At 36.4% G+C, this 15,468-nt stretch overlaps 2 protein-coding genes and 1 pseudogene across 2 annotated transcripts; all 3 read right to left on the reverse strand.

Moving 5' to 3' along the window:
- Positions 1-276: 276 nt before the first annotated feature.
- LOC125478487 lies at positions 277-1,894 on the reverse strand (annotated as a pseudogene).
- Positions 1,895-11,099: 9,205 nt separating this feature from the next.
- LOC125478623 (cytochrome P450 CYP72A219-like) lies at positions 11,100-13,266 on the reverse strand. The gene is made up of 5 exons (XM_048586984.1): positions 12,987-13,266; positions 12,599-12,816; positions 12,136-12,392; positions 11,668-12,061; positions 11,100-11,567 (listed from the first exon to the last, which is right to left on the reverse strand). The coding sequence occupies exons 1-5, from the start codon at positions 13,264-13,266 to the stop codon at positions 11,136-11,138; spliced, it is 1,581 nt and encodes a 526-aa protein (XP_048442941.1). The 3' UTR covers positions 11,100-11,135.
- A 613-nt stretch (positions 13,267-13,879) lies between these two features.
- On the reverse strand, positions 13,880-14,934 carry LOC125478489 (polycomb group protein EMBRYONIC FLOWER 2-like). Its single transcript, XM_048586667.1, has 5 exons — positions 14,721-14,934; positions 14,481-14,634; positions 14,307-14,362; positions 14,036-14,192; positions 13,880-13,912 (listed from the first exon to the last, which is right to left on the reverse strand). The coding sequence occupies exons 2-5, from the start codon at positions 14,604-14,606 to the stop codon at positions 13,880-13,882; spliced, it is 372 nt and encodes a 123-aa protein (XP_048442624.1). The 5' UTR covers positions 14,607-14,634; positions 14,721-14,934.
- Between the last annotated feature and the right edge of the window lie 534 nt (positions 14,935-15,468).

A 15,468-nucleotide genomic window follows, 5' to 3' on the forward strand; every position in this document is an offset into this window, starting at 1 on the left:
TAATATGATGATACGGCTTTATATCAAAATCATCAATTGATTTTCACATGCAAGGATGCCTAATAATCTCCAAATTAAATAATTTTTGTGCAATGATGATCTTTAGATGATGATAACAAAAATAAAAAAATAAAAAGAACAATTCGAATATGATGTTTATACGATAAAGATCATGGTCGCCTAGGGCATATTATAGGTGCAACTAATTATTTCATGTAAGCGATATAAAACATTCAAATTACAAGTTTATACATATAATTAGTTTACAAGAAAACATTAGACACTTACAACATGTAGGTGCATTAGCGCATCAAAGGTTGGTGTGTTATTGCTTCCAATAACCTGCAAGACTTCTTCTCTTGCTCGATTTTGCCAATTCTGATTGTGGCTTAGTAAAACCATTGCCCAAACAAGCAATGCTGCAGTGGTCTCTTGCCCGACAAAGTAAAACAGCTTACACTCCTCAATCACTTCTTCAATACTCATTCCAAGGTTTTTGTTGTTCCCATGTTCCTTAATTTCATTGGAGTTGGACTCCAAAAGCATACGCAATAAATCATCTTTATTAATATCGTCACCTGCCTTAATCGTTTGTTCTCTTTTGTTTATAATATCCATGATTAACACTCTTATCTCTCTATTAATTTCCTTCATCCTCTTGTTCATTTTTTATGGTAGAAACCTGCACAAATGAAGAACTTATTACAATAGTAGTAAATTTTTTTCTTTTCCAATAAAAAAGCTAAATTTTACCTCCATCCTGGGATATAGACACTTGTTGCGCTTCTCAAAAGTGTTGCACCAATTCTCGCTTGCTCTTTCAGCAGTTGGAATATTTTCTTTCCCTCTTCATAGCTACTTCCAAATGCAGCTCGAAAAATCACATCCCCTGCCAAACTCTGAAGCCAAGGCCACACATCCAACTCAAATAAACCCTCGTGGCGACCAAGTTCTCCCATGTGTCAATCATCTCGCTACAACTTTGGTAAAATATCGGTACCATAAACTGCAATGAGAAAAATTATTAATTATCACTTTATCACCAATATATATATAGATCTCCAAGAATTGTTCATAGTGTTGGATTATATGAACAATGAAAAACGACAGGGAGGCTAGTTACTTATAAAATACACACAATTGTTAATTAGATCTCCAGGAATTGTTCATGCAAAAAAGGAACAGAAGAAAACGAAAGCTCAAGAAACTTGAATGCATGTTGGAAATATACAGTACAATACCTTTAACTTCTCTAAATGGAATGCTGGGTTGATAATCTTTCTGTGTTTCGTCCATTTCTCACCATCAATATTTACGAGTCCCTGTGAAAGTACCTTTGTAATTGGATTACTAAGTGGCTTCCGAAAATCATCATATCTGTGTAAGACATCCCTCAAATCTTCTGGATTCAAAATGTTCACCCTCAGGGTGGGCCCCATCCAAATAAAAGAATTCTTACCTGCAAATTTTAGTTTTTGTTTAATTAACTAATCCATGTCATGTTTAACTTATACAGAGTACTACACATGCATGGTGATATGAATGTAATCAACTATTTGGCATACGGTGAGAGTTCACAATACATATATATTTGACAAATAAGACTTAACATACCGTAGGTGATCACCGTCTGGTGGAGAAAAGGGAGGATGTGCGGCACTATATCATGTGAGAGGTGGTTCATGGGTTTGGATCTTACTTGTTTGTGGATCATGGAGATTTCTTTCAAGTCTCCAAACAAAAGTCTGTAGGAGTTGCCCGCCAAGCCTTGTTGCCTCAGGTATCTTTCTAATTTCTTTGGCCTAAACCACACCCAATTCAGCAAACTCCATGCCCATGCTACGATGCTAACCAAAACAACAGTCAGGGCAACACTGCCCAGCGAGGCTTCCATTAACCTGTGGCGAGAAAGAGAGGGGAAAGTAAAGAGAGAGATGCAGTTTTGGTGATGAGGAACTTGTTTGAATGGGGTGGAAAATGCTTGCTTCCTGTAAGCACCTTATATCCAGTCTTGATTCACATGTAAAACGATGGTGGTACGTAAGAGGATGGCTTGGTGTCAGTTTGCATGGAGGTGTAGGGATCCAAGTGGCATTTGCACGTCTATGTTTTTTTAGTGTGCTGGGTATATGACCCGATAATACAAAGTGTAATAATACAATTGATTAAAAACTAAAAATAAAAAAATAAAAAATAAATTAAAAAAAAACCACCAACCAATAACATTAAGACACTTAGTGTATCGGTTCATGTTTCTGATATACTGAAAAATCTCTTTGACTTAGGACAAATTTAATGGTTGGCACATCATAATGATGCGTTAATAACCGAAATTTTTTATAACATGGATAAGGATAAAATTGATGTCGCAATTTTAGAATATATTAATAAAAAGTAAATAAACACACGTGCTATAATTTTAGTGAAATCATAACATCGTATGGTGATGATTTGGAGACATCGAAATTTTTTTTCCAAATAATTCGTATGCATCAACAAATGTGCAATTTATTATGATGATACGGCTTTATATCAAAATCATCGATTGATTTTCACATGCAAGGATGGCTAAATAGTCTCCAAATTAAATGATTTTGTGCAATGATGATCTTTAGATGATGATAAAAATAAATAAATAAATAAATAATTTGAATATAATGTTTGTACGATAATTAAAGATACGTTAATCTCAAGTGGAGGGGCAAATACGTTCCCCCATAGAAAGGTCACATATTTTCAAAAATGTTCTTCACAATTCATCTATACTACAAAAATAAAGACTCGAACTTTGAATGTAAAGAAAGAGAGTACGCTCCGCTAACCAGCTTGACTAAACCTACATTTGCACCAAAATTGGTACTCTTATCTTTCTATTATGCATAGACTCAAATTGCAATTATTCCTCGTTATTATCAATTTAGTTAGTTTTATTCATATAGCATGAATAAATTATTTGAAAAAAAGGCAAGTAAAACATAACCTGAACACTAAATCACTGTAAAGAAAGAACTTAAATTTTTTTAAGACATTTATTGAAATATCTTTGCTATGCTTTCTCTCATGTTAGGATACATGGATACATAGTACAGTTCTACATTCATCTGGAAAATCGCACACAGGTCATTATAACAAAGGCAATAGGCATGGAAAAATCTTTCAGCCCAACTATGAAATAAGCAAACATAATACAAAATGGAGGCAACAAAATAATCTCTTTCAACTTTGGGGTTCCAACACCGGGCTTTGACATTGTTCAAGAATTATGTTACAGTTGTTCATGGTCCGTGCGTCAAGGAGACCATGATTCCACAATTTGAGCATAAATAATCTCCAACACCTGCCAAAGTGAGTTGTCGTTTGAGATTCACAAATTCTAATCAAAAGCACAGCATGATAATGCTACATTTTCCTCCAAGGCAATACGTAAAGCATCCAGTGCTTGAGATGACAAATTATCTTATTCTCATATAACAGACAGTCAGATGATACTAGGTGCTTTCCGGATGGCTTTCGCTAGATAGGGGCTGGATAGGGGCAGGAATGATGCAGAGACAAAATCACTTTATACAGAAACTGTTCAATACTGAAGGTGAAGTCCTTAAACTTCAGACCAAAGAAGGGGTCTGACCAAAAAAATCTTGAGGGCAAAGAGTGAAAATAGTTAAATACTTAAACGCTTATTTGAACGCCACTGTACATACAGTCCCTAGTGGCGCGTTTGAAAGAGGGACTTTTTAAGTTCATGGAACTTAGGTTTAATTTGTTAGGAATGGATTAGAAAAATTAGATAGAGGGGATTGTAAATGACTAGATGACACGCACCAACCCAGATATCCAAATGACACCTGAATGGTACGTGCTAGCTGCCATTCCAAAGTGACGAAAGCCATGGATATACGAATTTACGAGAACATGAAGGGACATGTAATCCAAAAGTTATGCAAAAAACAACATTAAAAAAGAATATGCAAACATTAAGAGGCAATAGTAACAATAATCCAAAAGGTAAGTGGACCATAATTTATACTAATACTAATAATACGAAAACCGATTTCTTTTTGAACATATTAACCCCCTGTTTTGAAAACTCATATAATACTACATATAAGTTTTTCTAAAACTCTACATGCCAAAAATATTCATAGCAATAAAATCATCTCTAAGGTGGTATCGAAACGCCCGAAGGCAAAACCCAAGAATCTCATAAATCAAAACAATGGTAATATCGTCGCCCGAAGGCAAATCCATAAAACCTTTGTAAATCACATCATTAATGTACTCAACTAGGGGTATCATAGTCACCCGAAGGGATAACCTGTCCATCACCTGAAGGTGAAGCTGTACGACACTGAGTTACGCCAGTGAAGAAACATGGTAGGCCCCATCACCCGAAGGTGAAGTTGTACGACTCTGGGTTACGCTAGAGAAGAAACATATACATAACACATTGACACTAGTCGTGGCCAGTGAAGCTGTCCGACACTAGTTTTGCCAGTGAAGCTGGGGGTATGTCATAAATATCCTCAATTGTGTCCTATGGCCATAAATGTCTACATACCCGTGTTGTGTGAATGTGCTGTATGATAACCCACTAGATAAGCACCGAAAACATATCTCAAAATCTCATATCAAATTCGGAGCTCAAAAGCTCAAAGCCTCATCTCATAAATCCAAAAAATCATAATCGTAAATCCATAGAATTTTATATAAGAAAATCCAATAATTCATAACCTTAGTAAAACGTAAATTCGATAAATCATAAATATTTTGTAAAAGCAATTTAAATAAATCATAAACTCTCTGTAAAACATAATATAAAACATACTCAATTCATGAAATATGAAATGCATGCAAGCATAATATTTTATAAAAAAAAACATGCAATTTGAGAAGGGGTCCACTCACAAGTATTCCGCTATCGGAGAGCCGCTCGAATTAGGGAGGACCGGATCACTTCCAATCGTTGCACCTAAACACAAATGGAGACCATTTACTAAATCTCTACTAAAACGATAGAATTTGGGAAAACGAACAGTGGATTCGGATTCGGCACGTCGAAAAACCTAAGGAGGGACCTTGGGTTCCATCACGCAGTGGCAACCTAAGAGGCCACGAGCCACCACACACACCGCCACACACTGAGTTGAGTCGTTGGAAAATTCGCCAGTGTCGTCGTGGTCACCATTGTGGACGGCGGCGGAGCACAGTACCTCAAACGGAGGTGCGTGTGCTCCATGTGCCGGCCATGACAGCTCTCCACGGGCGGACCTTAGAAACTAGGATTAGGTCTAGGTCGAGTCAGATCTGGGCTTTGGGTTGCTGGGTTGGGCCGGTTGTTGGATTGGGCTTAGTAGTTGGGTTGGACCCGGGTTAGGGTTTAAAGGCCAAGGATTTGGGCTGGGTTATTGGATTGGGTTTTTGGGTTGTGGGTTGGGTCAACTCGGTTTCAGGCCATGGGTTTGGCCGAAATCTGGGCAGAGTTTCTAGAGCTCTGCTTCAGCTCATTTCTTCACCATTTTCAACATTCTAACTATAGAAATGAAGCTTAGAATGAGAAGATGAGATTCATACCATTTTGGAGCTGTGTCGTGGTTGGAAATGGCCAAGAAGGTGACGGTTCTCATCGGAATCTAGGGAAAGTTTCCCTCGAGTTGTTTCCCATGTCAAATCACGTGCACAACTCACATTGAAGCTCAGAAATTAAACATTTTAATGAAATGAGGCGGAAGGAAAGGACCTCGAGGCCTACCTTGGTTGTGAATGAAAGAAACTCACCGGGAAATGTAATGAACAATGTAGCAGCATTGTGCAATGTACAACTTCGAGCTTTGGTTTGATTTCGTGATCTATGATCCTAGGTTTTAGGGAGAGATAGAAGATTAGGGAACGGTGGTCGAAATCTGGTTGTGATGGTGATGACTGTGCTTTGCTGAAGAAGGAGAGAGAGATGAGAAGAGAGAGAGAAAGAGAAAGAAGTCACATGAGGGGAAGAAAAGGGCACCCCAGAAATGGGGGGAAATTGCCACTTGTCAACCAAGGAGAGGCCCAAAGCGGAGAAATATCTTCAATTGTGAAATTATCAAAATGCCTTTAACATTCAAAAATTCGTAGAAGCTTCGTTTTAGCTTCAAATCCGATTTTGTTTGTGCCTATCTGTTCATATCGACGACTGCTATAGAAATAAAATAAAATAAAATTTTCTACATGTCAACAGACAAAAGTCAATGGAAGTCAACATTTTCATCATTCATGTGACAGATTATGTGTCATCACTAGGGTTTAGGGTATTATTTCATTACATGTCACAAGGCATCATCCAAAAAATACCCGCGACGGTAGTATTGAATTTGGCAATACACAACCCAAACATGTGACGCATTTTGATTGGTCCAAACACTTGCAAAACTTAGGCGGCAGCACTTGATAAGGTCACGTGTTTAAAATGAATTAATTTGACATCCGAGTTTGCATCTAAGTTTCATCAACGCAACTCAACCCAAGTCAACTACAAGTCCAACACAAACCAAGTCAACAATATAAACCCTAAACGCAACATGTCAACAAGTATTCATATAAACATACACCAAGCCTAAACAAAACTTCATAAATTTTGAAAAAATTAGTTCATTCATAAATTTAAACAAGTTTTAATCAACACAACTCAACCAAGTTAAAAATATAACTCCATCTCGACCAAATTTAACAATATAAAACCTAAACACAACTTTCAACAAGCATTCATAAACCTATATCAATCTCAAATTTCAACAAACTTCATCAAGTATGAATAATTAACCATGAATGCTAAATTAATTTTTTTTTTTTTTTTTAAAAGATGAACATAAATAAAAGTTTACTTACTAGGGTTCCAAAATTTTAAAGTCACCAAATCAACAACCCGAAATTTCAAAGTGACTTTAAGGGAAGGAACTATGACGTCGATTTGGCGGAAGCAAGTTTGTCATCGATTTGAAGGAAGCAAGTAGGCAATCGTTTTGGAGGAAGTAAGTAGGCCGTCATTCCTCAGCACAAACTGCAAACGAATCAAGGTGCGTCTTTTGTGTCAAAAGAGTTTGAAACGAAGTATGCCACTGTCGATTCGAAGACGCGGTGTGGAAGACGCCGTCAGAGACGTTGTGTGAAACTCGAACGAAATTTTTTTAATTCGCATGGAAGTGTTGGGCAGAGGGAGACGACAAAGTAAACTCACGGGGAAGTTACAAATTCAATTTTTTGTAACTATTGTCCAGTTCTGTTGGCCAATAATTAATGGATCATTTATGACCTGGTTTCACGCTAAGCTCAATTGGCTTATGTGAGCCGTTTAGATAAAATTCAACAGTTCATGTTGGTCCAAACAGATAGTCCGCACACACAAGTCTGCACAAGAGAATTTGCAAACTTCAGCTTCATGGTAATAAAAATCGGATCAGCGGCTGAGCCACATGGGGGCCATGATAGTCCCGGACCCATTCTGCAGCTCGTACCATACAGCATATAGCACGTTGTTTTACAAAACTGCTATAACACATCAAGTATATCCAAACTGCATGAAGGATCAATTTATGTTGAAAGAAAACTATTTCTGTTATAAATTAAGGTCTATTGTGTTGACAGTGTGGCCGCCATGCGTTCAACAATTAGTTTTATATGCTTATGGTATAATTTTCTCAATACTAATTAAACTCATAAAAACTCTATAGGTTCATCCTTTTCTTTAGTTTATAAAGACCCATGCCAATGTAAGCATTATGTATTTTTTTATTTTTTTCACTTAACACTAGAAGGACTTAGTTCGACTCATATGAATAGCGAGTTCGATATTAAATTATTGTTATGAACTCAAACTTTCATCCCTTAGTGTAAAATAAGGTTGTATCAAAATAATTATTCATGCCAGTACAAAAACTCTCTAAATTTCCTCCCTTATATTTTGTTTAATGATGGCCTAGGGAGGCCCAAAGGTCTTAGGTCCATTCGGTACACCCTATTTCGATGCTGACATCGTCACACATGGTGGTCCTTCACCTATTTCGATGCCGACATCATCACACATGATGGCGGCGAGGTGTACCGACCTCGGAGATGTTACGGGTGCCCTCAAGATGCCCTAATCCAATGAGATTCTTTGGGTAATCTCTTGGATTCCAGTCGTCATAGACAACCCCGCCATCACGGGAAGGCGACTTCTGGCATCATGTTGACTAGCTAGTCCTCACAGATGTAGGGTTTTCTCGGTTTATGTCTAGAGGTTAGGAACACTACCGTAAAAAAAAACGACGTGTTGTCTAGGCCAGGGCTAGGGTTTGGTGACTTTGGCTCGTTGCTTGGCGCGCTCATCGTCTCGCCATGGGGTGCGTCTTCCAGCTGCTGCTACTACGGATTTTAGGGTTTTTGAAATAAAAAATGTTATTCTTACCATCTCTCAAATAAAAATGAGACTTAAATGCATTGGTAGATCTTATCTCTATTAGAGAGATAGTACAACTAGATGGTAAATGTAATATTATTCTTTTGAAATCCTTTGTTTATTCTTTTTTTGATATACCCACGCATACATCAACAAGTAATTTGCATATAATGAAACATAGTAATATTAGTATACAAAGCATGAAATAAAAATAAAAATCAAAGGGATTAGGTTTAGAGTTGCTTCTTTTTTTTCTTTTTTTTTTTTGAACAAATAATATTATCTACACTAAAGGGGAGGAGGTGGGTTTAGCTTCACAATAGGCTAGCAATAATATTGTTCAAATTCGTATTTGGTGAAAATCAAACTTAAAATCTCTCACGCTTACAAGTAATACAAGTCATAAAGGATTTGATCTCTACAAACACCTAATGAATTCCTATTTCTAATTTACACAGTCGCATTCCTATAATAACACTGTTTACAACACACATGATAATACATCCTTCATAAAGTAAAAAAAAAGGAAAAGACCCAGACGAAAAGTTCTTATAAACTTTACTCGTGTCAGGCCAAACCAAAGTGAGAAATCATTTTAAATACTCACGTATGAAATTGTTCATCAAAGATCACTCCACGCGACGTTTGAGTATATCCACATATAGTAAAGTTGCCGATAGATACACTATCAGAAATTACCATTTACAACGAATTTTACCCGATAGATTGTTGTCGGGCAAAACATAAGGCGACGAAATCTCTCTCTCCTTTTTTTTTTTTTTTTTGGTGATATGTAATCCAAATCACCTCATGAAAGCTGGTACAGAATAAATTAAACTCTAAATATTAATGGAAAATATAAGAGTTCTCAGAGCATACAACATGTAAACTTAGAAGGATTTTTATCACAAATATCCCTGAAATTAAAAATCAATCAATATAGTCTCTTAAAATAGGCGTCGCAAAACTATATAGTCCTTTTGTCACAATTCTGTTAAAAATTCTGTTAAGTGCTGATGTGGCATATAAATGGGTCCCACAAAATTTATAGGTTTTTATCACAAATAGTTCCTAAATTGATCCACACCATCAAGATGGTCCTTGAAATTGATCCACATCATTAATATGGTTCCTGAAATTGAAAATCAATCAATGTAGTCCTTGAAAATATGTGTCACAAATCAATATGATTATTCCGCCACAATTCTATAAAAAAATTTGTTATGTGTTGATGTGGGTTTAATAATTAATTAAAAAATTGTCTAAATACCCTTTTGCACAATGGAATTTTTTTTTCTTCTTATAGTAGGGCCTACTCCGAAGAGAGATCCATTCCATAAATTCTCAAAGGCACAAGGCTTAACCAAGGCCTAAGAGGGGGTGTGGAAATAGTTTTCAACCAACAATGGGCACACCTCAGTTATAACCTCAATATCTTAAGGCAAACCTCATCGTTCTTTGCATCACCAGACCAACAAGGAAGCGTGAACAAGCTTTCCAAGATTAAGGTTGTGAAGATGTTGATCGCCTAAATGTTAACGGTGATGTTCCAGTAGTGTTGCTAATGGGCCAAGCCATCACAAAGTTGATCTCGATCCAGGTTCAATTCGGTGAAGGGTGTCGAAATGTGTAAAGATGAGTGTATTGAGATTTCTTTTAGAGAATAGAGAACGAATGAGGTAGAGAAATGTGGACTGTGATCGGAGGTGATTGCAAGATTGGATTTTTGAGTTGACAATTTTTTATTAACTATTAAATTATTAAGCATATTTCTAATTTTTTTTTTAAATTTAATTAGACTTGTGTGACCCATTTATGTGTCACATCAGCACATAACAATAGTATAATAGAAGGACTACATTGATTTGAGACACTTACTTGTTGGACTACATTGATCAATTTTCAAATTCAAGAACCATTTTGATGTCGCGAGTCAATTTCATGACCATTTTGATGTAGTGGATCAATTTCAAGGATCATTTGTGAGGAGAAAAAAACTTATGGGGCCCATTTATGTGCCACATCAGCACTTAACATAATTTTTAACATAATTATGACGGAATGACCACATTGATTTGCAACACCTATTTTCAGGAACTACATTGATTGATTTTCAATTTCAAAGACTATCTTGATGGTGAGGGTTAATTTCATGGATTATTTGTAATAAAAACCAACTTAAAATTGGGTAAAGTCATAAGACTCAATTTATGAGCCAAAATCTTGAACTCCATGATATTCACACAATTAATGGGGAAGACGTAAATCACATAACTTGATAACTAGTCGTTAAATATCATCTACAACCTTTTATCTTGAACGTTCTGTAGATGAGTATGTGCACCCTAATACGTGTTTTTCATTAATGTAACACTATATGGGTATGTGCAATGTTATAGGTAAAGAGAACCTGTTTCCTTGAAACTCATAGTTATTTATTACCCATCACAATAATATCCATTAAACTGAATATATCACACTTGGACCATATCATGTGCACCACATTAGGCTATTAAAATGTTCTTACTGGAGGCTACGTCTTGCATCACAGGCGAAGCTGAACTCACTGCGTCACTATGACTATCTATATCTAGCTCATTCTTATGTAGCAGCTTCTAGAAATAACATGCAAGACATATTAGGCGGCAAAGTTCTATTTAGAGAAAATACATGCATTACAACACAATACATGGTTTAGAACTTTAAACATCGATACTTAACAAAACTAATAACGACGTTTATGTAAAATGATGTGAGCACCAAATTGAGGTTGAAGAGTTGCGTATGTTGAAGGATCATGAGCATAGGATGAAGAGAGCTCGAAGGTGAAGTGTTGTAAGATCAATGATAAGGCCAGTTTTGCTTCCATCATAGCAAAATTTTGGCCAATGCAAATCCGCGGACCAGCGCCAAAGGGGAAGTATGTGAATCTGTTGTTTGTTGCATTTGAAACTCCTCCTGAAAACCTCTCTGGTTTGAACTCATCTGCATCGTCACCCCACAATTCTTTGTCATGGTGAACAAGAAGTATGGGTACATAGACGTCGACTCCAGCTGGTAATGATAATTTCCCAAGTTGTGTTTTCTTGTGAGTGATTCTAGACACCTCAACACCCGGTGGGTATAATCTCAGAACTTCCAGTAAGATCATGGTCACCTAGGGCATATTATAGGTGTAGCTAATTATTTCATGTAAGCGATATAAAACATTCAAATTATACATATAATTAGTTTACATGAAAACATTAGACACTTACAACACGTAGGTGCATTAGCTCATCAAAGGTTGGTGTGTTATTGCTTCCAATAACCTGCAAGACTTCTTCTCTTGCTCGATTTTGCCAATTCTGATTGTGGCTTAGTAAAACCATTGCCCAAACTAGAAATGCTGCAGTGGTCTCTTGCCCAACAAAGTAAAACAGCTTACACTCCTCAATCACTTCTTCAATACTCATTCCAACGTTTTTGTGGTTCCCATGTTCCTTAATTTCCTTGGAGTTGGACTCCAAAAGCACACCCAATAAATCATCTTTATTAATATTGTCACCTGCCTTAATCGTCCCTTCTCTTTTGTTTATAATATCCATGATTAACACTCTTATCTCTTTATTAATTTCCTTCATCCTCTTGTTCATTTTTGATGGTAGAAACCTGCACAAATGATGAACTTGTTACATTAGTAGTATTTTTTTTTTCTTTTTCCAATAAAAAAAGTTAAATTTTACCTCCATCCTGGGATATAGACACTTGTTAAGCTTCTTCTTAGAAGTGTTGCACCAATTCTCGCATGCTCTTTCAGCAGTTGGAATATTTTCTTTCCCTCTTCATAGCTACTTCCAAATGCAGCTCGAGAAAGCACATCGGCTGCCAAACTCTGTAGCCAAGGCCACACATCCAACTCATATAAACCCTCGTTGGCCACCAAGTTCTCCCATGTATCAATCATCTCGCTACAACATTGGTAAAATGTCGGTACCATAACCTGCAATATGAGAAAAATTATTAATTATCACTTTACACCAATATATAGATCTCCAAGAATTGTTCATAGTGCTGGTGGAGTATTTTACTTATAAAATACACACAATTGTTATTTAGATCTCCAGGAATTGTTCATGCAAAAAAGGAACAGAAGAAAACGAAAGCTCAAGAAACTTGAATGCATGTTGGAAATATACAGTACAATACCTTTAGCTTCTCTAAATGGAATGCTGGGTTGATAATCTTTTTGTGTTTCGTCCATTTTTCACCATCAATATTTACAAGTCCCTGTGGAAGTACCCTTGTTATTGGATTACTAAGTGGCTTCCGAAAATCATCATATCTGTTTAAGACATCTCTCAAATCTTCTGGATTCAAAATGTTCACCCTCAGAGTGGGCCCCATCCAAATAAAAGAATTCTTGCCTGCAAATTTTAGTTTTTGTTTAATTAACTAATCCATGTCATGTTTAACTTATAAGAGTACTACACATGCCTGGTGATATGAATGTAATCAAATATTTGGCATACGGTGAGAGTTCACAATACTAATTAGTATACATACATACATATTTGACAAATAAGACTGGACATACCGTAGGTGATCACTGTCTGGTGGAGAAAAGGGAGGATGTGCGGCACTATATCATGTGAGAGGTGGTTCATGGGTTTGGATCTTGCTTGTTTGTGCATCATGGAGCTTTCTTTCAAGTCTCCAAACAAAAGTCTGTAGGAGTTGCCCCCCAAGCCTTGTTGCCTCAGGTATCTTTCTAATTTCTTTGGCCTGAACCACACCCAATTCAGCAAACTCCATGCCCATGCTACAATGCTAACCAAAACAACAGTTAGGGCAACACTGCCCAGTGAGGCTTCCATTAACCTGTAGCGAGAAAGAGAGGGGAAGTAAAGAGAGAGATGGAGTTTTGGTGATGAGGAACTTGTTTGAATGGTGTGGAAAATGCTTGCTCCCTGTAAGCACCTTACATCCAGTCTTGATCCACATGTAAAACGGTGGTGGTACGTAAGAGGATGGCTTCGTGTCAGTCTGCATGGAGGTGTAGGGATCCAGGTGGCATTTGCACGTGTATGTTTTAACAGTGTGCTGGGTACACGGTTTGGTAATATCGAGTGTAATAATTCAATTGATTGAAAATTTTTTAAAAAATTAAAATTAAAATTAAAAAAAAAAAAAAAAAAAAAAAACCACCAACCAATAGAATTAAGACACTTAGTGTATCAGATCGTGTTTCTGATATACTAAAAATCTCCGTGACTTAGGACAAATTTAATGGTTGGCACATCATAATGATGCGTTAATAACCGAAATTTTTTTATAACATGGATAAGGATAAAATTGTTGTCGCAATTTTAGTATATATTAATAAAAAGTAAATAAACACACGTGCTATAATTTTAATTAGTGAAATCACAACATCGCATGGTGGTGATCCGAATATATCGAAAAATTTCTCCAAATAATTCATATGCATTAACAAATGTGCAATTTAATATGATGATACGGCTTTATATCAAAATCATCAATTGATTTTCACATGCAAGGATGCCTAATAATCTCCAAATTAAATAATTTTTGTGCAATGATGATCTTTAGATGATGATAACAAAAATAAAAAAATAAAAAGACGTTGATCAACAATTCTAAGACTAAAAACATGCATATACATACCTCTGGAACCGCAACATCAGGAACTAGTCTGGCCAAAAACACATACAAAGGAAAGAGATTCTGGGTTTGTAGACCTTCCATCTCATTCATCGAAATGGAAACCGTCATTTGTATCCTGAATTTCAACCAACACCAACCCAGTCAGGAGAAAAAAACAAAAAAACAAAAAAAAACAAACTAGCACACACATTGTACCGAACAGAAGTTAAAATTTGATTGCTGCCATTACCTCCTTTTGTGTTTGGCCTCTATTTTGTAGCTCAAACATCTCTGAAGAAACGCTGGCTACATTCGAAAAATGCACACAAACCCATTACAAATTGGCAACCAAAGTATAAATCTTCGATTTCATTGTCACATATATGCAGATAATTAGGCTAAACAATACGAAAAAAAGTAGTACATTTCTAATAGCGCGGCGTTGGAGAATGTTGTAGAACTCGACAGGCTTGCAATAGACAGAGAGGCTCTCCTCCGCCGCAATTTCTTCCTCCGACGACATCCGCACCCGCTCCTCCTGCCGGCACATGTTACCGCCGCCGCTGCTCCTCGCGTGCCTGCAACCAAAGATTCAAATTTTTTCGCAGAAAGTCGCAGCAAAAAAGGAGTGAGAGAGAACCCAGATGAGAAAACGAGAGCTTACGGAGCCAGGAGGAAGAATTGGAGCTGAAGACGAAGAGATTGGGTGGAGGTTTCGGGTCTGCAATTCTTCTTCTGGCTTTTGGGTTCTTCGCGGTGCTCTTTTCCTCATCGAAAATCACGAACGCGTGCTTGCTCTCTTCTACCGGATTCTCTCGCTCATATTCTCTGCGTTACGCTGCCAATTTTACTGCAGCTTTGGCTCATTTTTCAGACCAAAAATTATATAAATACTCCTTTGTCCTTTTTTTCGAAGCATTTTTTTAGCTTAATTTTGAAATAAAAATGATAGCCACACACACTCGCACACTATAACAACGAACGTTAAATTTGATTTCCACGAATACTTAGATATTTGACTTTCAATTTTAATCATTTATTTCGCGTATAGAGTCACACACTTTAAATAATAACAACGAACGTTATATTTGATTCCATAAATACTTAGATATTTTATTTTCAATTTCAGTCATTCATTTCTCGTGTCGTCAAATATACAGTCCCACACTTTAAATGATAAGAACAGACGTTTTATTTCTACAAATACTTAGATATTTTACCTTCAATTTTAGTCACTTATTCTCTGTTTAGTTAAACGAATCGCACAATTTAAATGATAACAACGAACATTAAATTTGATTTCCACAAATATTTTGATATTTTATTTTCGATTTTAGTCATTTGTTCTTTGTATCATTAAACACACAGTCACACACATTAAATGATAACAACAAATGTTAGATTTGATTCCA

The sequence above is a fragment of a genome, unplaced genomic scaffold (assembly GCF_019419815.1).
Source record: "Pyrus x bretschneideri cultivar Hongxiangsu unplaced genomic scaffold, Pyrus_bretschneideri_v1 Contig25, whole genome shotgun sequence".
NCBI lineage: Eukaryota > Viridiplantae > Streptophyta > Magnoliopsida > Rosales > Rosaceae > Pyrus > Pyrus x bretschneideri.